The sequence below is a fragment of the Lepisosteus oculatus genome, chromosome 14 (genome assembly GCF_040954835.1).
Source record: "Lepisosteus oculatus isolate fLepOcu1 chromosome 14, fLepOcu1.hap2, whole genome shotgun sequence".
Lineage (NCBI taxonomy): Eukaryota > Metazoa > Chordata > Actinopteri > Semionotiformes > Lepisosteidae > Lepisosteus > Lepisosteus oculatus.
The window spans coordinates 11498099-11521647 of record NC_090709.1 but is presented as its reverse complement, the minus strand read 5'-3'; the positions used below and the strand labels follow the sequence as shown (position 1 = coordinate 11521647).

At 41.6% G+C, this 23549-nt stretch overlaps 1 protein-coding gene and 1 pseudogene across 1 annotated transcript; one reads left to right on the top strand and one right to left on the bottom strand.

Annotated features, from left to right (window-relative positions):
• LOC138242769 (zinc finger protein 271-like) overlaps positions 1-23549 on the bottom strand; it is a 735173-nt pseudogene that overhangs the window by 309117 nt on the left and 402507 nt on the right.
• Positions 3073-22785, top strand: LOC138243330 (scavenger receptor cysteine-rich type 1 protein M130-like). The gene is made up of 12 exons (XM_069198893.1): positions 3073-3130; positions 7617-7699; positions 10696-10900; positions 11255-11395; positions 12697-13008; positions 13936-14241; positions 14645-14956; positions 15726-15869; positions 16156-16254; positions 16651-16722; positions 20563-20649; positions 22610-22785. The coding sequence occupies exons 1-12, from the start codon at positions 3073-3075 to the stop codon at positions 22783-22785; spliced, it is 1995 nt and encodes a 664-aa protein (XP_069054994.1).

Genomic DNA, 23549 nt, shown 5'->3' with positions numbered 1-23549 from the left:
TAATTGGTTGTCGATAGATAAGTGATCAATAAGTCTCCTCCGTGCGCTCCGCGCGCCTCCCGCGGTCTCGCGCTCTGATCCCGGCGCTCTGGCTGGTGTCTGTGACGTCACAGCGCTCTTTCTGACAGAGCAGAGCGCGTCTCCGCTGGAGGAGACTCCTGTCCGGAGCCCGGGGGGCTTTTCTTACAGATATACTGTAACATCTCCAAAAGAAAAAACACCAGGCTGTGAAGAGAGGCGATTCATAACAGCTGGAGAAGGAGACCGACAAACCGAGGAATACAATTTATTAACAAAAAAATAGTTTACTTCACAGACTAATGCGTTGTATAGCATACTCCCGTACAGCAGAAGAGAAAGGGCACACGTTCCTGTAATGAGCGCTTTTAAGCGTTTTACACGAATCTCCACAGAACAGAAGCCAGGAGGATCAGACTCCTGATCCTGGAGGTTGAAGAGCATCTCCTGGTTTTATTTCAACTCGAGCTCTCAGTTCCTCAGCCAGTTTGATAATTGAATTAACTGTATAACTGTTATCTGTTTAACTGTATATTTAGAAGACTCCGTGAGAGACGTGTGGGAGACGCTGTATCCCAGGGCTGGTGTGGAATAACACACAGACAGGTCTTCTGTGTGATCTGAGTCCCACTGCTCAGAGGTACAGACTGGTCAACTGGTCACTATTGTAGACAAGACCATCAGTCTGCTGCTGCTGATAATCATATTACACTTATAAGAGTGGCAATACTGCTGTTCATTAAATCAGTAAAAATAATAATAAGAGATAAACACATATTGCTCAATTTTCAGTAAAACACTTCTGACACTAAGAGGCTGTGAGGAAGGAGAAAAGGGGGAGATGTGACCTGAGTCCAGGCTGTTCTGTCTGATATTATTCATGGAGCAGCACTGATTGTCTGAATGTCCTCTGGTTCTGAATTGTCGGGATAAAGAGAAGGATGGGGATGAGCTTCTGTCTGTTCAGGAGGGAGGAGTTTGGGTAAAGTACTGAGGGACTCAGAGCTCTGTGTGTGAGTCTGAGCTGTGAATCTGACTGAGAGGAGAAAATATTTTTGTTTTATTCTGCCTCTGAGAGTCTTTTCCTTTGCCAAGCAATGTAACATCCCCTTCAGATACTCTGCACAGACTGTCAGAGTGAGAGAAGAGGAGAGAGAGATGGACAGACAAGAGCACACACAGCGTGAGAGACAGGAAAGGGGAGAGAGAAGAGAAGGAGCAGGAAGACAGTGCAGGTGTTCAACCACACTGTGAGCACAGGAGACAGGAGGCTTTTCTCAGCTGCTGAGGAGCTCAGTGCTCATGGCCACTCAGGCTCAGAGGCTCTGGCAGCAGTCAGGTCTGAGAGCTTCTCCTCATACTGACATTGAAGCTCTGAGAGTCAGCCTCCATTCTGACAGGAACAGTCCCACCTGTTCAGCCCTGAGAGACACACTGAGAGAGCTGTGTGGGGAGAGGACCTGTCACCCTGTAGAGCTCTGAACACTGGACTCTCCTGTGTCTCCCTGTGCAGCACTAGAGCTCTGAACACTGGGCTCTCCTGTGTCTCCCTGTGAAGCACTGGAGCTCTGAATACTGGGCTCCCTGTGTGTCTCCCTGTACAGCTCAGCTCTCAGCTGCCTCATCACACTGACACCCACAGCCTCACAGTACAGCCTGGCTTCCTGTGCTGGAAGAGCTCGGAGGAGCAAAAACCACAGACTCACTGCAGAGTCTGACCTGAGGCTCCAGTGAAGCTCTGCCTTAAATCACCGCTGTATTAACAAGGACTGAACTTTTTTTATTATTTTGTTGCTTTTTCTAATTTGAAACTGACTCCTGCTGCTGGACTATTATGGTGAAGCTGTAACACAAGAACTCTGCTATATTGAACAGGAGAGTTTAAATACAGCATAACTGCTAATACTACTACTGCTACCACAACTGCTGCTGCCACTGATACTACTGCTGCTACTAATATTTTACTGCTGCTCCTACTACCTATAATAATAAAGAAGAGGATGTGAGCTGTGCCCTCACACTGTTCAGACTGGGGGTGTATCAGTGTATCAGTATCAGTTCAGCTCCACTGTGCTGTTAGAGAGTCTCAGTCATGCAGTTGACTCCACACAGAGAGACACTGGGGCCACAGCTGGAGGGGTTGGAACATCTGTGTGGATTGGAGCTGCGCAGAGACAGACTCAGGGTCTGAGGGAGTCAACTGGAAGAGCTGCTGTCCAACAGACTCAGTACAAAGGGGACAATCACTGCTGAGCTTTTCTTTCTTTTTCATTTAAATTATTGATCACAGTCACAGGACAGCCAGTTCTTATTCAGTCCACCTTGTCTCCGTATTCCTGTGCTGACCTGAGTGACCTCACTGCCACCTTGAGCACAGGCTCTCCTCACACTGCCCTTGACCATGACCAGAAGACATTACTGTCTGGAGACACAACAACTCTGTGAGTCACTGCAGGACACCAGTCATTGGACACTGCCTGACACAGACAGCAAGACAGGACCATATTCAGGACACCAGTCACTGGACACTGCCTTACACAGACAGAAAGACAGGAACAAGTTCTAGACACTTCCTGATACAGACAACAAGAATTACAGGACCATATATACATAATTGATTATCTTGATACTGATTTTCAATTATAATACTTGTCTAGAACTGCAAAGATTTTTTTTTGTTTAATATCTGATCTCTTCCTGCCCCTGCAGCACCTGCAGCCCTGCTGTCTGTATCTGTATCTGTGTTTCCTCCAGTGAGACACAGAGCTGCTCCTGTCTCTCCTCTCCTCCGCGCCGCTGGGAGTGTCTTCAGGGAGAGGAAACAGTGATGTGTCTCTGATATATATGGAGAAGACTGAAAGGTCCCTGTCTGATTGGCCATTCCGCCTGTGTGAGAGGTTCCTGCTGTCAGTCTGAAAAGGCAGTGCTGTGTGTGATTGGCGGGGTGGGGGGCTGTGTTGTTACTGGGGGTCCAGGGTGCGGAGCAGCAGTTCAGTTGCCCTGTGGGCTCAGGGGTGAAGACAGGGGTCTCAGCTGCGCTCTGTCCTGATGACAATGGAGAGCTGCCTGTCCATCTTCTCTCTCGCTGTCCTGGTGCTGCACAGCTCTGCCAGTAAGTGTCCAGTCTTCTCCTGTCCAGACAGACAGACAACAACTGGAATTAAATTAAGTAAAGTTTTGATGGAAATGGAGCAATAAGTGGGTTGAACAATTTTTAAATGTTTAATTTACATTCAGCTTTGTGGGTATTCATCAAAAATATTTTAACTGTATTTTATCTTGGTCTGTAAGTAAGGAAATATAATTAGTTGTGTCTAAATATAATTAGTTGCTTTTAATTTTTATTGGATTTTATTAAAATATTCTTAAGATTTCTAAACATTATATAATAATAATGTTATAGATGGATAGAGCAGAAGCTGGCCATTATCACCCTCTATTGATAATTTGTGAAAACATGGAGTGTATAAAATCTTTAAAAAGTTATTTAACTTACTCGTTACTGTAATAATAAACTTTATATATAAGTGATAATTTGAGTGATATGCTGTGACATGTGAAAAAGTCTTCATTTACTCCAAAACAAAAATAATTGTTTCTAGAATAATATCATATTATACAGGATGATTCAGAAATACCCTGGGTTGTTTATTGTTTTATTGTGTTCAATTCTGACTCCTCAGTATTGTATTTTTACAGACTGGTGCATTAATAGTATATATATAGTATATATATAATACACGCGTTTTTAAATAGTGAATTATTTTTGAGACTGATATAAAATTATTACAGACTGATGTATTAATAGATATACAGTAAATGTGTTGTCACCACCAACCAAAGTGTTTATGCTAGAGAATTAAGACTGGAGTTTTAATGCTGCCATTATATCTTTGGTGTATTCAGACAGTCCAGGTTTCTATCGTTAAGCTGTGTGATGTTCAGTTGCTGTGAAAACAAGTAGTTCCTCTAGGTGTTATAAGAATATGTGTTCCATTATGATAGGAAGTTATGAATGTGAATTCTTCATTTTAAAGATTGTAAAAATGTAAAACATTTTCAGTCATAGGACAATTAGCTCTTGTATTTTTATAGTGTGAAAATAAAATTTGTATACTGTATGTATAACCTGGTTCATAAAGACCAGGTTTGCTTGTTTTCACATTGAAAAGTACAGGCTGATAAAAGTTACATTCATTATTGATTTATAAGCTATAAAATGAAAAATATTAACAAAATTGTGGAAATTCTTAGTATTGTAGGTATATTATTATTAACTGGGGACTCATCAGAAACTGAGGTGTAACATTAATAATTTAACAGCTGCAAGATATTGTGGCATTACAGGAGGAATTAAAAAATGGTAGTTGTGTTTTGTGTTTATACAGGATTTGTCTATTATTTAACAGCTAAATATTTTAATTTGTGTTTTTAGGTTAGTTATCTAATGACAGGGTTTTTTGTGAATTGTGAAGTTTTAATAAGAATGCTTTATTGTTTTTGAGTACATTCAAAATCTGAAATTATTATCAAATGTAATTATATAAGTATGAGTTATACAAATTAAATATTTAATTACATGTTATCATACAAATGCAATATTTAAAAATTAATTCGTAATCACAGGACTCAAGTTTAGATTTTTGAGCAGTTGCTCAGGACAACATCATAATAAATGTATCTGTGCCTATATGTTAAACCTGTCTGGTATTTTTGAAAAATGTTGTTCTTTAATATAATTTAATCTGATGATCATGTGTTAAGTTTAGATGTTGGCAGGTAAAGGCTAGAAAATCATTGTCAACAATTCACATACAGACAATGGGAATATACACCTCACACACATTTCAGCACAACATGTGAAGTACCTGTCAGCCTCTGACCACTGTTGTGACCACAGGTCCCACTAACACAGAAACACTGGTCCCAGGACTTGGAAGCCACAGAGTTAGTACAGTGTCCAGTATAGTGACCACAGTCTCCTGGAACCCAGGACCAGCCATCTGAGGTTCTACAGTCATTACAGCCACTGACCACTGTAGTGACCACAGCATGCAGAAGTGCTTTTCTGTTTAATTTAAAACTCAGCTTTATGGATATTCCTTAAAATTATAATTGATGCTATAAATAAGGAAAAATAATTAACAATTTGCAGTATTAACAAGAATTTCACCTCTACAATTAATCATAATATTAATTCAGCTTATATGTTTTTTAAACTATTTTCTATTAATGCTGTATTAATAGTTTTATATGCAGTTATACACTATTACACACAACACAGACTAAGGATAATGTTTTTTAAGTACTAACATATAATTATTATAACTATTAATATTGTAGATATTTAGCAACCTTATCACAAATGTTGTACAACTTGACAATCCCTCATCTATTACCACAATAATAAAATACAAAATTTTGGTTGTAATTTGGGTCATGTGCTAGGACTTGTGGAAATTTTCCCATTTGCAAACAAAAAGGAATACAAATGTTTTAACAATAATACGACGTCTTCAAAATATTTACCAGGGGTTGTTTATTTCATTGTGCTCAATTCTGCCTTCTCTAACAGGTATAATAACACACTAGTGTATTAACAGAGATCAGTGTGTTTTTAAACACTGTTGTATAGATCGGACTGATATTTTATTTTACACACTGATTAATTAATATGTTTTATTAAAGTATTTTTAGACTAATATTTTAACTGAGATAAGTGTGTTATTAAATACTAGAGTATTATTTAGACTCCAGTATTATTACTATTGACACATTTTGTATTTACTGTATTATTAAAGTAACATTAATAATAATAACATTATAACATTATGGAAATATTATTAAAAAATAGAGTATTTTGAGAGAAGGTGACAATTTAGTGCAAAGAACTATTACAGATCAGAGATTAAAGTATATTTAAGGCACGTTTCTGATTTACAAATAATATTAGTAACTATTGCAGGTGAATGTGCTAATACAAATAAGAGTACTGAAGGTAAATGTATTAAAATATTTTTGATTTATGGTTATTTTTGAGAATGATTACAGTAGTTTTAGATACTATGGAAATTATATTACAGAAGGATCTAACATGAATTATGTACTAAGATCTTGAGAGGCAAAAGCTAAAACACATTGTTCACATATTTATCATGTAAGCATAGCAAAAAAAATATATGAATAAAAAGTAGTATTTAAATGAATTGTAGCATATAGTGTGCAATGGAAAAAAATATTTCACACTCCAAACTGAAGATGATTGAAAATTTAATCAAAAAGAACAAATCTAGTTACTGTAAATGTGCCCTGGACAGTAAGTATACACACTTCACGTACAGTCTGGGCTGGGACTGACTCGCGTCAACAGCAACATTCCCTCGAGCGCTCACCCTGTCATTCAGACTGGGTCAGGACGTCTTTCAATTAAACCTTCAGTCTTTCATTCAGGCTCCCAGTCACACTAATCACCTCTTTATTTGAAACTGTTCAGAACACAGAATCTCCATCATTAGAGCCAAACCTTGTGAACCTAGCGATCGCATTCCTCTCATAGTCAAGTTTATCACTCGGTTATTTTAATTTCTCACTACTCCTGCTCTTCGATCCTGAAATATTTTCTCTGTTTTAACTCTTTCCTTTTCCTCGCTGACTCTCCAGCCTTTCTTTTCTTTATTTCAGCTGGGAGACGGGTGTCCCTCTTTATTTTTTCTTTCTGCTCACCTTTTTCATTCAGCCCAGCAGCCTGCATTCGATCTGTTACTCCCTGATCATTCAAACTCTGAAAGAGCTCAAAGTCCTGCACCTGGGTTTCAATTATATCTCCTGCTGCAGATTTTCCATCTTTCTGCAGCATTACACTTCACATATTGCAGCACAAGTTGTGAAGCATCCATCTATTAAGAAAATATTTTTATTGATTCTGTTTTGGATTTTATAACTTATTTTCAAAGTAGAATGTTGAAAAGACTTATCACAATTAAATTTCTTACTTGATACAGACATGCGGTCAGTGCCCACTGCTAAGTACATGTGGGGCCTGAGACCCAGATACACCAGATACACAAAACCTGGTTTCAGTCATTCAGCCTTCTGACACCACAGCCACTGTCCACTGTACTGACCACAGCTCCCAGAAACACAGGAGCACAGTCATTACAGCCACTGTCCACTCTACTGACCACAGCTTCCTGAAACACAGGAAGACCGTCATTACAGCCAACTGACCACTTCCAGAAACACAGGAACACACTCATTACAGGCACTGTCCACTGTCCTGACCACATTTTCCAGAAACACAGGAACACACTCATTACAGCCACTGTCCACTGTAGTAACCACAGCAGAACAGCCCTCTGCAGTCACACAGTGATATGGACAGAGAGATATATAACAGGACACAGGTGTGTGGAGGGAGAGGTAAGATGGCTGCTGGTGGACTTCCTGTCACTCCACTGTCTCTTGTTCCCCATGGGAGAGACTAGCAATCCAATCAAACAGGTAAAACCAAATACAAATTCCAGGTGTGTTTCTAAAATGTCTTAATATAAAAATATCCTGTAGACATGGTGATAGGGATTGTTTCTCTCTCTCTGCAGGCAGTGCTGATGTGAGGCTGGTGAATGGAGCCAGTCCCTGTGAGGGGACTGTGGAGGTGTATCATGGTGGAGAGTGGGGGACAGTAACCCAGTTTGGTTGGGATCTCAATGATGCTGCAGTGGTGTGCAGACAGCTGGGCTGTGGATCTGCTGTTTCAGCACCAGGAGGAGCTTACTTTGGACCAGGGTCTGGATCAGTCCTGCTGAGTGAGGTTTCCTGCAGGGAGTCAGAGGCTGCGCTGAGGGACTGTGGAAAAGATGAAGTGAAAGACTGGGGCTTGAGTCATGACTATGATGCTGGAGTGAGGTGTTCAGGTAAGAGACACAGACTCTCTCCAGTCTCCAGCACTGAGGAGAATTAAAACTCCTGCACCAATCTAGAGTCCTTCATCATTTGTCCATCCTCCCATTGCTGCTGCTCCTGTCCTGCTGAGAGCTGTGACATCACTCCTCCCTGTCACTGTGTGTCTTTTCTCCTTCTGGATTGTATTTCCTGCAGTGTGTAGAACAGGTATTGAAAACTGTCTGAAACCCCCAACCCCACCTGTATGATTCCTGTTAGGTTTTACAATTGACCAATAAAGAGGCCAAAGGACAGTGTTTGATCATAAGGCTATAAATCTACAAATAAATTTACAGTATGTGACCGATAGATCAGTATAAACAAATTTATTCTTGGTCTTGATTTGAAAACTCCAGTTTGTCCTCCTTGTAATTCGTCAGGATCATTTTCACTTACAGTTCTGCTGTGTCTCTCTTACTTCTCCCTTTTCTCTATTTAAATTCAGATTCAAAGAGCTGTATTGATCAAAGAATTACAGCATTGACATTGAACATCAGATGCTTTTCTCTGATATATTTACAAACATAACAACAATGACCGCATTCTGTGAGATTGAGTGAAACAAATTAGTTACAACAATATCTAAAAACTATAGAAATAAAAACTATAGAATAAAAACAATATGACTGATATGTATTCTCAAAATGTAATATATTACAAAGTAGAGGAGATCTCTCAGCTTCTTGGTCCATTTGGTAGTCAGTATTGATCCAAGGATCTCATCCACTGTTTCTTCAAGAAAGCTGGGATATCTGGTAACCTGTTCCATATTCCTACAATCCTTTAGCAAAGGTGCCCTCAGTTCTCAGTGTACATACGGTATGGAATGTTTTAAATACATCATGAATACATTCACATTCTTAAAAAATAACTAAAAAATCTGATATAACATCTGTTTCTCTAGGGAAAAATGTCCCTCTCCCTCTGTTTTATGTTTTCCAGGGTTGAGGTTTCAGAAAATAAAAACGCTTTGTAAGTTAGTGTCAAACCCAGAAGCCAGCTGCTGTATACAGGCAGCAATTTGGATGAACACAAATAAAGCCTTCATTTCCAAAGTAGTGTTTAATTATTTACAGAACAATAAAAACAACCCAAAAACAAAAAAACTAAAGCTAAACATTTGAATGAGCATCTTCACATGAAGGAATACAACAGGCAGTTAAGCTGCTTACCAGCTCTTTAATAACTTTCTCAAAAGTGATCAGTCCCTTCCTTCTGCTCCCATCTCATCTGGGTGAACTGCTTCCTGCTTTTAAATGTCAGCTTACAGGTGACTGAGGATGGCAGATCAATCTTCATGGGTTTGACAGAAATCACAATCTTGTCTTGTGTCCACATACTCATCCCTTTACAAATTAGAAAATAATATGTAGGCACTGTACCTGAAATAAGTTTACATATGCACACCTCCATAGCCAATATATACTGTAAATACATGAAGAATAATACTGTTTCTATTAATCTTAATAGAAGTGAGCTTCGGTAATTGAGCCTATACTTCCTCAGGGTCTGTTTCTCTTTACTCTGTCTTACCCTCAGCTAGTGTGTGTTGTCATATTGTCCAGAGTGTCTGTCAGTGCCCAGGTCAGTCAGTCCTGCTCCAGCAGTGCCAGGATGTGACAGTCCTGGTCTTGTCCAGAGTGTGTGTCAGTGCCCAGGTCAGACAGTCCTGCTCCAGCAGTGCCAGGCTGTGACAGTCCTGGTCTTGTCCAGAGTGTATGTCTTTGTAGAAGTAAAGGCTATTTCATTTCAAGTTCCAGGTCAGACAGATGTCCCAGCAATGCTAGTCTGTGACAACTCACAGTGCCTGTCTGTGGTCTTGTCCAGAGTGTGTACCAGTGCCAAGGTCAGACAGTCCTGCCCCAGTAGTGCCAGGTTGTGACAGTCCTGTTCACAGTTTTTGTCAGGGGGCAGGTCAGGCAGTCCAGCTGCAACAGTAGCTGGACTGGGTATGTTAGGCTTGGTTTTCTATAACCTCTGCACCACTTTGGACGTGGTGTCTAAAACAACTTTATTAAAAATAATTTACAATTTTTGAATCCAATTCCCTTTATTTTTTATATGTGAGTGTTCATTTCTGCTTTATATTGAAGGACATTGTTTAGTTCCCAGGTTTTCTTCAAGTTTATCAGGAAGCTTTGGGGTAGAATGTGTCCTTCATCTTGGTTCAGGGTCTCAGATATCTGCAGGTCAATTACTTGTGTTTCACAACCAAATTCCCACTTTGAAGCCCAGAGTTCTAGGATGTCAGCTCCTATGACACAGTGGGGTGCGCAGAGGTTCTGGTCATTTTAATTATTTTTCATTGATCTCTCAGTGTTTCTGTGGAAGTGACTTGATCTGCAGTGAATGTGTGCTTGATAAATTACAGATTAATTTTTAGCTGAGCAATTTCCCAAAATTCCAAAACAGTGTATAGTTTTAGTATTCTTTAGAATTCCTCACAATTTTGTTCAAATAATGAATACTCACTCTCTATTCCTGCTCTCTCTTCCTATCTTTTCTTATATTCAAGCATATCGAGTGGTCAGGGACAGTGATCTCTGTTATTGTTCTGATATTCCAGCTCATTGAGGGGTCAGGCTGGTCAGTGACAGTGATCTGTGTTATTGTTCTGAAATTCCAGCTCATCGAGGGGTCAGAGTGGTTGGAGGCAGTGATCTCTGCTCTGGGAGACAGGAAGTGCAGCACGGAGAGACCTGGGGCTCAGTGTGTGACTCTGACTTTGACTGGCAGGATGCAGAAGTTGTCTGTCGAGAGCTGGACTGTGGGGTTCCCTCACAGGTGCTGAAGGGGGCTCATTTCGGGAAGGGGGAGGGACAGGTCTGGACAGAGGAGTTTCAGTGCCAGGGAAGTGAATCGCACCTGTTCTTCTGTCCAAAGTCCTCCACAAAGACACAGAGCTGCACCCATGAGAACGATGTGGGACTGGAGTGTTTTGGTAAGAGGGGGATAATTCATTTCATTTTGTTTTTAATGGAGCTCAAAACTGAAGCTTAGAAGAGAAACAAATAAGTGTTGCTATAGCTCTGATTCAATACTGGGGATTGGTGTTTAACCATGAAAACTCAATACGATGATCTTCTGATCAACAGTAACTTAATTAAACCATAAATTACCAGCCTTGCTGATGAAGAAAGTATTTCAGATTGAATTGGATCGAACAGTAACACGTTAGTGAGATACTTATATGACAGTAATTTAAAGCTCAGTATTGTAAGGATACTTGAAGGGTTATTGCTGGTTGTTGTGTTGTGACACTTTGTCTCTGCTCTCTCCCCTGTCCTGTGTGCAGGATATACAGGGTTCAGGCTGGTGAGTGGATCTGACTCCTGCTCTGGCCGAGTGGAGCTGCAGTACGACAGGGAGTGGGGGACAGTGTGTGATCTCTACTGGGACCTGAGAGATGCCACTGTTCTCTGCCAGCAGCTGGGCTGTGGGGAGGCTGTAGCAGCACCAGGACAGGCCTGGTTTGGACAGGGCAGTGGACCAGTAAGGGCTGATGTGTTTGAGTGCTGGGGCAATGAGAGCCGTCTCTCACACTGTGCTGTCTCTTCATGGGGGAGAGCAGGGTGCTCTCATGGACAGGACGCAGGAGTCATCTGCTCTGGTGAGAATTATGTTTAAAAATCATGTGCTTACACACAGCAGCACACTGTCTTCATGATTTACTGAATACCTGCTCTGTTACACGCTGCCAGTAAAAATATATTCCTTAAAGCATGTGAGCGTATTTGAATCATATCATATATAACTCAAATATTAACTAAAGGGGTAATCATTTTCATTGTCATTTTTTTTCAGATGATTAGGTACAACAATTCACTGTGGACATAAATCTTTTTTACATTTATATTGAGATCACTGTCCTAAAAATGAAAGAAAGTATTGGATCTCAGTATCCCGTAATTAACACCTGAACTGTTTAATTAGTTTAATTAATGGAGCCCTATTTAACAGGAGGCTGAAAAGAAAGTGAGTCTCAGAAAGTCAATAATTACAGATGTTATGTACAGTTGAGCCCCACACACAGCTGACCCTGCACTGGTGAAACATCACTCCTGTGGACAGAAATGAGCTCCTTTCTTCTGTTTTACAGACTCAAATATGACCAGAGATTCACCTGGAGCAGGTAAAGAGAGTTGAAGACTGTCTTAATCACATCAGTGCTGTTTTAATTCTAGTTTCATTTCTGGTGCTAAACTGCACCTCTCACACATGGTTCACAGTCTGTTTTCTCTCTCTCTGTTTGTTTCACAGATTTCCCCTTTTCAGCTGTTCCCTTTTCCAAAACACCAGGTATGAATTAGCCCCTGTTCTGTATCTCCAGGGCTCTCAGTGTGTGTTGATGTCTCTGTTGCTCAGTGGAATCCCAGATCAGTCAGTGAGGCAACAGCTGTGTGTGTGCAGTTTTTTCTGTGTGTCACAAACACACTAGGGTCTTTGGGATCTACAGCAAACGCATCTATCTGAATACTGCAATTTGTCACCGGTGGAGCTATTGTCTCTGTGCCCAGCAGTGGGTCAGAAAAGTAACTTATCTGGTATACTGCTTATGAACAATCTGTTACAATAAGTATATATTAAATTAATCAAAAGTCAAGAAACATTGTACTTGAACTGTATCTGCTGTGCCTAGTGGGCCGAGATAATCTTCAACTTGTAACAGCAGGTCATGGTGATCTCTTAGTACTGCACTGACCTCTGGACCCCTAACCTCTAATTCTCTGCTCCTAGATCAGCTGTCCCTCAGGCTGGTTGGTGCAGGAGGTGACTGTGCTGGGAGGCTGGAGGTATATCACAATGGTTCCTGGGGGACAGTCTGCGATGACTCCTGGGACCTGGCAGACTCTCAGGTGGTATGCAGACAGCTCCAGTGTGGGATGGCCCTCAGTGCCCCAGTGCCGGCCTCCTTCAGCCAGGGAACTGGACCCATCTGGCTGGACGAGGTGGGCTGTCTGGGGAACGAGTCGTCTCTGTGGGAGTGTCCCTCAGCAGGGTGGGGACGGCATGACTGTGGACACAAGGAGGATGTGAGAATCCTGTGTTCAGATAGGGGAGATAATTAAAATTACAATTATTCAGATTCTTTAATCCCACATTGTGGATATGGCTTGCATCTAGAGTGCCTAAATATGTTTGACTTGTGAGAATGTGAGAATCTTGTGTTCAGTAAGTCAACTAAATAAAATAATCCACATACTGGAATTCCACATTGTGGATATGGTTTGCATCTGGAGTGCTTAAATGCATCTCGTTGAGGAAAAGACTGAGCTGGATGCAGAATTAATTTTAAAATAAATATTTATATTTATGATACAGTTGTGAATGCACATATTCACATCCCAGCAAAAATAAATAAAGAGAGAAAGAAACTCAAGAGAAATTCCCCTCCACTAGTGAATGGGGATATATTCATCTCAGTCCTCCAGTAAAATCTAGGGTCCAAACTTTAAACTTCTCACATCAATAAGACCTGTTGTCTGTTTGGGTGTATTTGTCTTGGCCATTATCTTTCATGATTTTCTGCCTCAAATGTTTCATTTTGATTTGTTCCAAGAATGGCTTCTGGTCAGATCCTGATGACCCACACAGTGTTAAATGTCACCCTGAGCCACGTTTTCTCCATTCATAACGCTGCACCGCTCATCCTGAGCCAAGAGTTCTACTTTCATGCCTCAGTCTCTTAGTTGTGCTGCTGCTGAATAGCCAAGCTGATCAGAATGATGTTTTGGGTCAGAACCTGATCATGTAATGGGATTTTAAAGTTCTGTGTGATGCACTGTCCAGATTCTGAATGAACAGAACCACACAGTCCTGCCTGTCACCTTCATGTCAACTGTGTTATTGTACAGCTGTCATTGTTTCATTACATGTTCATTTCATTTCATTGCTAGTTGTTTCTTACCAGTTCAGAATGAAACGTTGGGCTGTCTTGTCAGGGTTTGTTTCCTTTAACTTTCCCTGCTGTCTTGACAGATCACACTCTGCTGAGACTGTCTGCAGGCTGTTCAGGACAGGCAGAGGTTTACTACAATGGCACCTGGGGCAGTGTGTGTCAGAACGGCATGACTGACTCCACAGCCGCAGTGATCTGTAAACAGCTGGGCTGTGGAGACAAGGGCACCATCAGTGAGATAAACTCCAGGCTGAGCCCTGATCCCAGATGGCTGGACTTTGTCTCCTGTCACAAACACGACTCCACCCTGTGGCAGTGTCCCTCCTCTCCCTGGGGTCAGAATGACTGCACAGACCGAGAAGTGGCTAACATCACCTGCTCAGGTACAGAGGGAAGAGTAATGCTCTGTAAATTAGTGTTTTGCCATATTTAGAACAGACAAAAGCTTTAAACTGAATTCTTAGTAATTTATATCCAAACATGTATAAAATTAAATAATTATTATTAATCTTTGAAGGTCCTAGAAAAGAAGCTGACAGAAGCACTCCAGCCCCTCAGGAAGAGCAGCCTCAGCTGTACTGCCCAGGTGAGTTCAGTGTGTAAAACAGTCAGAGACACTGCAGCCCTGAGCTGAGGAACAGTAACCATACAGCTCTCTTCTAGAGCCACTCAATACCTCACTAACCTCTACTACAGTCACTGAGCTGAAGACACTCAGTAACCTCTCTGCTCTCATCTACAGTCACAGATCTAATGACACTCAGTAACCTCACTGTTGTCTTTCAGTCCCATTGGCTCTGCGCCTGGTTGGAGGCACTAACTGCTCTGGCCGGGTGGAGCTGCGGTACGAGGGCTCCTGGGGTACAGTCTGTGACGACTCCTGGGACCTGCAGGATGCCCAGGTGGTCTGCAGACAGCTGGGCTGTGGGGATGCAGTGAGTGCAGCGATAGAGGCCTCATTCGGACCAGGAAACGGCGCAATCTGGCTGGACGAGGTGAACTGCACAGGCAGTGAGCTTCACCTGTGGGACTGCTGTCACTCTGGACTGAATCAGAGCGACTGTCGACACAAGGAGGATGCAGGGGTTACCTGTACAGGTGAGGAGAGTCTTAGAACTGTAGATGAACAAGGTAGCAGATCAATGGAGAAGTTAGACTGATGTTACCCATACTCTATCACTGCTTAATATCTAACTGAACCAACTAAGATCATCAGTCACAAGATTGGGATGTTTTGTAGCCCTGTGTATGTGAACAACACTAGGCTTTAATTCCGAACAAGACACCATTCATCCAGCAATCCTAGATTTGACCTCAAGGAACAAATATAAAGATTTTCTTTTTAAGACCACTGTGGATTCAACCTGCTGTAAAACCAAAGGCAAAATAATGACAGTTCTCCTATCTCTTTTACAGGTTTTTCAGAGACAACAGCCAGTCCAGCAACAGCTACAGGTGAACAGAAATCTTCCTTGTCATTGATAACTCCTGTCTTTCTGTCTCTTCAGATTCCCAGTGTAGCTGTAGTGTCTCCTCTCCTCCTTAAGTGTGAAGATCAGTGTCTCTTCAGATTCCCAGTGTTGTTGTAGTGTCTCCTCTCCTCTCTCAGAGTGAAGATCAGTGTTTTCAGATTTCCAGTGTAGATCTTGTGCTAGTGTCCTCTCTTTCCTCACTGATTTAGTGACAGTCCTGATGGGTTAGATTGGGAATCCTTAACTATTCTTCATTGATCTTGGGTTCACCCTGAAGCCATGATAGCCACATATCGGAACAGGAGGAGAACAGGACATGTGTCGAAGTGTATACAGTATGAGCCCAAGAGCACCTCTCCTGATCCCTGTTCATCCATTGTCTCCCCCTCTCTCAGGCAGAACCAGGACAACACCCCAGACACAGCCACTGGGAGGCCTGTCTGCCTCGCCCCTGGTCCTCCTGCTGCTGGGGGCTCTGCTCTTCGTGGTGCTGGCCCTGTTAGTGGGGCAGCTGATCCAGAACAGGAATCTGAGGAAAGGTAGGGAGGGAACTCTCCATCCACATAGTGACCTCTAGTGGTCAGTTCTGTCACTCACATGGAACTTATATTTACATAATTACCTTGAGGAATAAACCTGGTAGAGAAAACCATTTAAAGTTTAAAAAAGATTATCAACAATTAGAGATGGAGATATCAGGAAATTTGCAAATCCAGAAGCATAACATTTATGTGCTGTAATGTCCAAAGAAGGTTTAGTAGTCAATGTTTGATCTTGTACTCCTCTCCCTGCATGTTAACCCTGAGTGTCTATTTTCTCACACAGCCCTATCTAAGGGAGCACTCGCACCCTATCATGATGCCGTTTACGAGGAAATAGAGTACAAACTGGCCAGAGAGGGAACCTACAGCGCCCCCAGGAGAAGTGAGTGGAGAGAGTCTTCAGGAGTGATTAGTCTCCATCTTCTGAGGGAGATCTGAGGACTTAACACTTGTAGAAAATCTCACCATACTGGTTTTAAATCTGTAGAGTTTTCTTTCTCAACTGCTGTCAAAGTAAGTGAAGAAAAGCATCATAAACTCTGTGTTTCTGTTGACAACCTGGCTTCTCTCCCAGTAAGAGACAGTGCTGACTGACTGTAGGATTTTTTTTTCTCAACTGGTGTCAAAGTAACTGACACCACAGTTCACAGTTCCTGATCTGCCTTATACACACAAACTCTGAGATACTGTTCACACCCTGGCTTCTTCCACAGCCAGTGGAAGACAATGAGTCTGCTGTCTGACTGCAGGTAATACTGATCTGTCCTCCTGTTCACAGGGAGATTCCTCTCTGACGAGCTGCCCTCTGGATACGATGATGTGGAGGACAGTGAGGGAGACCCAGTACCAGGTGAGGGGAGATGGAGACAAGGGGCTCAGTGTGGGAGTGAGGAGGTCTTCAGTCCAGTACTCACTCTCACCTCAAACCAGGCTGACGTTTAGAGAACTTATGTAGAAAATCCTGAATTATATAAATATAACCACACGTGTTTCTTCAGTGTTGCCTCACACTAGCCTTATCTCAGTGTAGTGGTTTGATGGGTTTACTGAGACAATTATTAATTGTAGCAGTAATCACGAGGTTGTTCGTTGGGGCTTTTAGAAAATCAATCGTCAGAACAACTAACAACGCACACACACGGGTTTAATACACGGGATACATTTATTAATATAAACTGTGCACCAAACATATATGAGTCTGCCTGGATACGAGCGGCAGACCTTACTGTGAGGGTTATCAATATACAAGGTATATAATCTCGAAGAGATGCCAACACAAAGAGATACACAACAGAGAATATACAGTACCTTGCGAAAGTATTCGGCCCCCTTGAACTTTTCAACCTTTTGCCACATTTCAGGCTTCAAACATAAAGATATAAATTTTTTATTTTATGTGAAGAATCACCAACAAGTGGGACACAATTGTGAAGTGGAACGAAATCTATTGGATTTTTGAAACTTTTTTAACTAATAAAAAAATGAAAAGTGGGGCGTGCAAAATTATTCGGCCCCTTTACTTTCAGTGCAGCAAACTCACTCCAGAAGTTCAGCGAGGATCTCTGAATGATCCAATGTTGTCCTAAATGACTGATGGTGATAAATAGAATCCACCTGTGTGTAATCAAGTCTCTGTATAAATGCACCTGCTCTGTGATAGTCTCAAGGTTCTGTTGAAAGCGCAGAGAGCATCATGAAGACCAAGGAACACACCAGGCAGGTCCGTAATACTGTTGTGGAGAAGTTTAAAGCCGGATTTGGATACAAAAAGATTTCCCAAGCTTCAAACATCCCAAGGAGCACTGTGCAAGCGATCATCTTGAAATGGAAGGAGTATCAGACCACTGCAAATCTACCAAGACCTGGCCGTCCCTCTAAACTTTCAGCTCAGACAAGGAGAAGATTGATCAGAGATGCAGCCAAGAGGCCCATGATCACTCTGGATGAACTGCAGAGAACTACAGCTGAGGTGGGAGAGTCTGTCCATAGGACAACAATCAGTCTTACACTGCACAAATCTGGCCTTTATGGAAGAGTGGCAAGAAGAAAGCCATTTCTCAAAGATATCCATAAAAAGTCTCGTCTAAAGTTTGCCACAAGCCACCTGGGAGACACCCCAAACATGTGGAAGAAGGTGCTCTGGTCAGATGAAACCAAAATCGAACTTTTTGGCCACAATGCAAAACGATATGTTTGGCATAAAAGCAACACAGCTCATCACCCTCAACACACCATCCCCACTGTCAAACATGGTGGTGGCAGCATCATGGTTTGGGCCTGCTTTTCTTCAGCAGGGACAGGGAAGATGGTTAAAATTGAGGGGAAGATGGATGCAGCCAAATACAGGACCATTCTGGATGAAAACCTGTTGGAGTCTGCAAAAGACCTGAAACTGGGACGGAGATTTATCTTCCAACAAGGCAATGATCCCAAACATACAGCAAAATCTACAAAGGAATGGTTCACAAATAAACGTATCCAGGTGTTTGAATGGCCAAGTCAAAGTCCAGACCTGAATCCAATCGAGAATCTGTGGAAAGAGCTGAAAACTGCTGTTCACAAACGCTCTCCATCCAACCTCACTGAGCTCGAGCTGTTTTGCAAGGAAGAATGGGCAAGAATTTCAGTCTCTCGATGTGCAAAACTGATAGAGACATACCCCAAGCGACTTGCAGCTGTAATCGCAGCAAAAGGTGGCTCTACAAAGTATTAACGCAAGGGGGCCGAATAATTTTGCACGCCCCACTTTTCATTTTTTTTATTAGTTAAAAAAGTTTCAAAAATCCAATAGATTTCGTTCCACTTCACAATTGTGTCCCACTTGTTGGTGATTCTTCACATAAAATAAAAAATTTATATCTTTATGTTTGAAGCCTGAAATGTGGCAAAAGGTTGAAAAGTTCAAGGGGGCCGAATACTTTCGCAAGGCACTGTATGTCAATATATATCGTTCGGTTACCAAATCGCTAATCAGTGTTATTACCCACTGTTACTCTAAACTCGGAAGTAAATACATTACTCATGAATTAAATTGATAACATCTTGTGTTGAGGTACAATTGAATTCTCGAGATGCAATGTAGAACATGGGGTTTACTTATCCACTGTGTATGGATTTGGAATTCCCGGCACGAACACCAAACCAGCTGACAGGCTCTGTTGCAGCCTCTGTTCCAGCGGTTGTCCAATGGGCGTTGTGTCGGCGTCCTCTGGCTACCGGCCAACCAGTTGAGGTACAGCTCGGAGTAGGACGGGCGGAGGAATCTGACTGCGGCGCGCAGGGCAGTCGTTGATCCGAGGAGATCTACCAGCAGTCCGGCTGGCTAGTAGAAAGTCTCTATGCACAGAGTGTGACTGCGAGTCCTCACAAGTCACTCTTTTGCCTGGGAAGAAGCTGGTTCGTTCCCGGTCCAGCGCTGCTTCTGAATAAGCTTTTCAGGTTGTCGACGAGGGTCCAACTGTAGGCTGCCGTTGATCAAGCGCAGCATTCACGTTGGTAGAATTCTGAGTACGTACGGGATCCTCGGCCTCGCGCTTAGAACAAAGTCCAAGTCCTTTTGCAGACAACAGCAGTTGTCACGTGATTGTCTCTGAGGATGCGCGAAAATGGCCAAGGAGAGCTCCGATCTGAGCTTGCGCTCCCTTTTTGATCAAGACCCAGATGTGTGCTGATTGGTTGAGAGTTTGGCGGGCATTGGAGACCCACGTGGTATTACCACGCCCTGCCAGTCCCTGATTGGTTGGTCAAGGTGAGATATAAGTCACTTACTCTTGACACTTAGGAATGCAGTCCAGATGTCCATTCGGCACTCCCTAGACTGATAGGCGCCAATATTTGTTAACAACACTACACACAACATAAACATACAACACGCAATTACAAATTTGCTAACAAGGTGTTTTAGACACCTACATCCTAAACACCCAGAAAATCCTCAAACTGCTACCAAGTATTCAGCTTTTACAGAACACCTACATAAAAGAAAGAGATAAACCAAACCTTCTAAACCAAAGACATTACAACCTACAGTTAAATCTCTTTCTTTGTGAACCCAATTGCTACAAAATAAATGGGAATAAATGGGAACCTATCTCCCTGTTCTAAAGATGCTCCCACTAGCCAGGAGAGGCACTTTTTAACTAAGGGATTATATAAAAAAGAAATAAAAGTTTCTAAAAACAACAGAAAGGCAAGCTCTCTTTATGAGGTTCAAAGACTAAACTCCAGTCTGGACTCCCACAGAGTCTGAATCTCTCTACTCTTTCTTGGATCTCAGCCTCTGAATACGGAGTCTGTACTATTCTGTACCAGTTACATGAATCTGACTCTCTCTCTGTGATCTCAGCCCTGCACACTCAATCTGGGTCACTGCTGACAGTGTCCGGCTCCTCTTCAATATCTCATAGGGTTCACATCACCACCCTCTCTGTCCAAATATAGCCCAACTTTCTCTGCCTTGTTTTCCTTCAACATCTTATTTGAAAATCTAGGAATTGTTTTACATTTATTACAGTTGTGAATAGGACTGGAAATCAGGTTCCCCCTGATCTCCTGTACTTTGAGCCTGGAGTTTTAGATCCTGTGTGATGTTCAGTTAATCAGTGTGTTCTGATGAGCTCCAGCAGTCCTGTGCTCTAGATAACTCAGTGTGCTGATGTGTGACAGTGAAGCTGTGCTCTGTGTGCTTTAGGAAAGCTGATGTCCTCTGTGAAAGAAGAGGCCCCTGAGTATTATGATGATGCCATCACTGTGCCCCAGAGTCCAGACACTGTGTCAGGTGAGTTATTATAAATAAGACTAAGGAGTACCCCCTGTTCCAGCCCACAGTAACCTTTGTCATTAGAAATTAGTCTCAACCTAATTTCATATCTGCAAATAAACACTACCTGGAAGAGAAAAGGTCTCTTACAGGCCAGTCTGTGTCAGAATGACAGAGCCATTACTGACCTGCTCTTCTGTTCACAGGGAGACTCCTCTCTGATGAGACACCCTCTGGGTACAGTGATGTGGGGGACAGTGAGGGAGACCCCACTTCAGGTAAAAGGGGCTACAGCCAGGGGGCTCAGTGTGGGTTAGGTAGTTCAGGGATGGGAAAGATAACCTCCAGTAATCCATCTCTGTTGCACTGTCATCCAAGACAGGGGGAATCATGCATTTTGAAGTAGCGGTAGCTTCACTCTATCATGTCCTACAAGGATCAATAACAGCCAATAAAGACTGAGTGACCTGAATTGTACAAAGTTAGATCACAAAGATCACAGTGTCACTGAAACCCACCTACTGACACACCTAGCCAATCAGATTTAAATTGATCAGCAGCTGATTAATGATGAGGGAATGAGGTCTGGGCAGAATAAAGCTTTAGATTCCTCAAGACCAGGAATTCTGTTCTCTGACTGCAGAGAGAATTACTAGGCTCAGAAATTACTAGGTCTTCCTCACTGTGGTTTTAGAGCATTGATACTTCATAAGTATAAGTGAATTCTACACTGAATCATCAATTCTTCCAAAAAGATACAATTTAATTAAAAAAACCTATTAAATGCTTTTGAGTACAATATTGTAACATCTATTCTGTATACTATAACTGTTAGCCCACTAATAGCCATTGATATCAAAGCAGAGTACTTCTCAGATACAGTATGTTTATTATGCTTATTGTTTGTTATGCAAATTATGATTATATCAATAAATTGTATATTGTCTGGTTAGAATACATGTGTGAGACTATAGATTATTATGTTTGATTAGTTCCTAAAAGTCTACAAGTACTCTCAAAATATACTGCTATAATTTCTGATTGTTACAGAAAATTAAAATCCCCATTCACTACACTATTGTGACTATGTAAGTGTTTTAAAAAATCTAGGTACACCTGGGTAATGTCATCAATACCAATTCCAATTACAGTACATGGCTAGTGGATGCAAAGCAAGGAGATGTTTGCTGAGATGCTGAGGTGTGAGATTCAGAGATCAAAGCAACCATAAAGTTCTGGGTAAATGATTGTCAATCAACTTGTCCAGGAATGATAGAAGGCGAGAGCTACTTCTTGCTTCTACTACTTGTCCAGATCAACTGGAAAGACCATACTGGAGTTTAGTCTTTGAATCTCATAAAGAGAGCTTGCCTTTCTGTTGTTTTTAGAAACTTTTATTTCTTTTTTAGAGAATCCCTTAGTTAAAGAGTGCCTCTCCTGGCTAGTGGGAGCATCTTTAGAACAGGGAGATAGGTTCCCATTCATTTTGTAGCAATTGGGTTCACAAAGAAAGAGATTTAACTGTAGGTTGTAATGTCTTTGGTTTAGAAGGTTTGGTTTATCTCTTTCTTTTATGTAGGTGTTCTGTAAAAGCTGAATACTTGGTAGCAGTTTGAGGATTTTCTAGGTGTTTAGGATGTAGGTGTCTAAAACACCTTGTTAGCAAATTTGTAATTGCGTGTTGTATGTTTATGTTGTGTGTAGTGTTGTTAACAAATATTTAACTAATTGTCTCAACTATTACTTTTTTTCAATAAAGCTGTTCCAAAGAACAAATCTCTTATGTGCCTTTAACTATACCAAATGCTTGGGTATATTGTTGGCAAAATCTTTAAAAGTTGGGGGTTATGATTAATTTATTTTTTAATTTATCTACTCAGTCATTTTTGATATTCACAATTTCCATAATCCTAATATGTAACAATATTATTTCAATAACTGGCTCATTTGACAAATCATGAGTCTGTCTCTCTGTCAGGTGTCCTCCAGCCTGGCCCAGGAGTGGACAGGGTCCTGCACACACTGCCCTCTGAAGAAGGAGCCCCTGCCCCTGACAGGACTGACTACGATGATGTTGGGGATGACTCTCAGGGAGAGGATGGGCGCTGTGAGACTGACAGAGCTGTCTGGGAGAACCTCCTCCAGCAGGTCTAGACACAGAAGAGCTTCACCAACAGAGTCACACAGTCTTACAACAGTTCTGAGCACTGAGACTGTCTGTGTCCTGAGTCCACTTCACTCCACTGCTTCCACACTGACACTGTCTGTCACCTGAGAGCTCTGACCAGTGAGTCACTGTCCTCATTGACTTTGTCTACAGGACCTGCAGTTTGTGTTTTAAAACAGGGAGACCTTAAAGTTCCCTATTCCATTCAGTCTTTTTTCTTGTACAATATGATATGTTTCTGAAATAAAACTATTAATTGATATAGAATTCTGAATGTAAGATTTCTGATGTGCAGAAATGTATAGACATTTTCTTAACGTTTCCTTTTTAAAAATAAACTTTTTAAAACCATTTTGTCATTCATTTGTAATTTCTTAATTTTGTACAATTAAAGACTTTTAATTAAATATATAAGGAACCTTTGGCCACTCACAATGATAAAATCAACCCCAGAAGGAGAGAATGCCTAAATGTTTGTGATCAATTCATAAGTATGATTTAATCCACACAAGGAACAAAAGGCACTGTCGACAGAACCAGATACAACACAACCAAAGAGACAACCTGGCTGTTATTTACATTCCCTTCAAATCAAAAGGTTAAGATAGATAGATACTTTATTGATCCCATGAGAAGAAATTGCATCTATCTATCTAAGACTCCTTGTCCTGCCTTCAGGAGCTGCTCAATTTAAAACGCAGCATCCCACAGCACTAGAGACACCCCAATATTCACTTTATACTGCACCTCA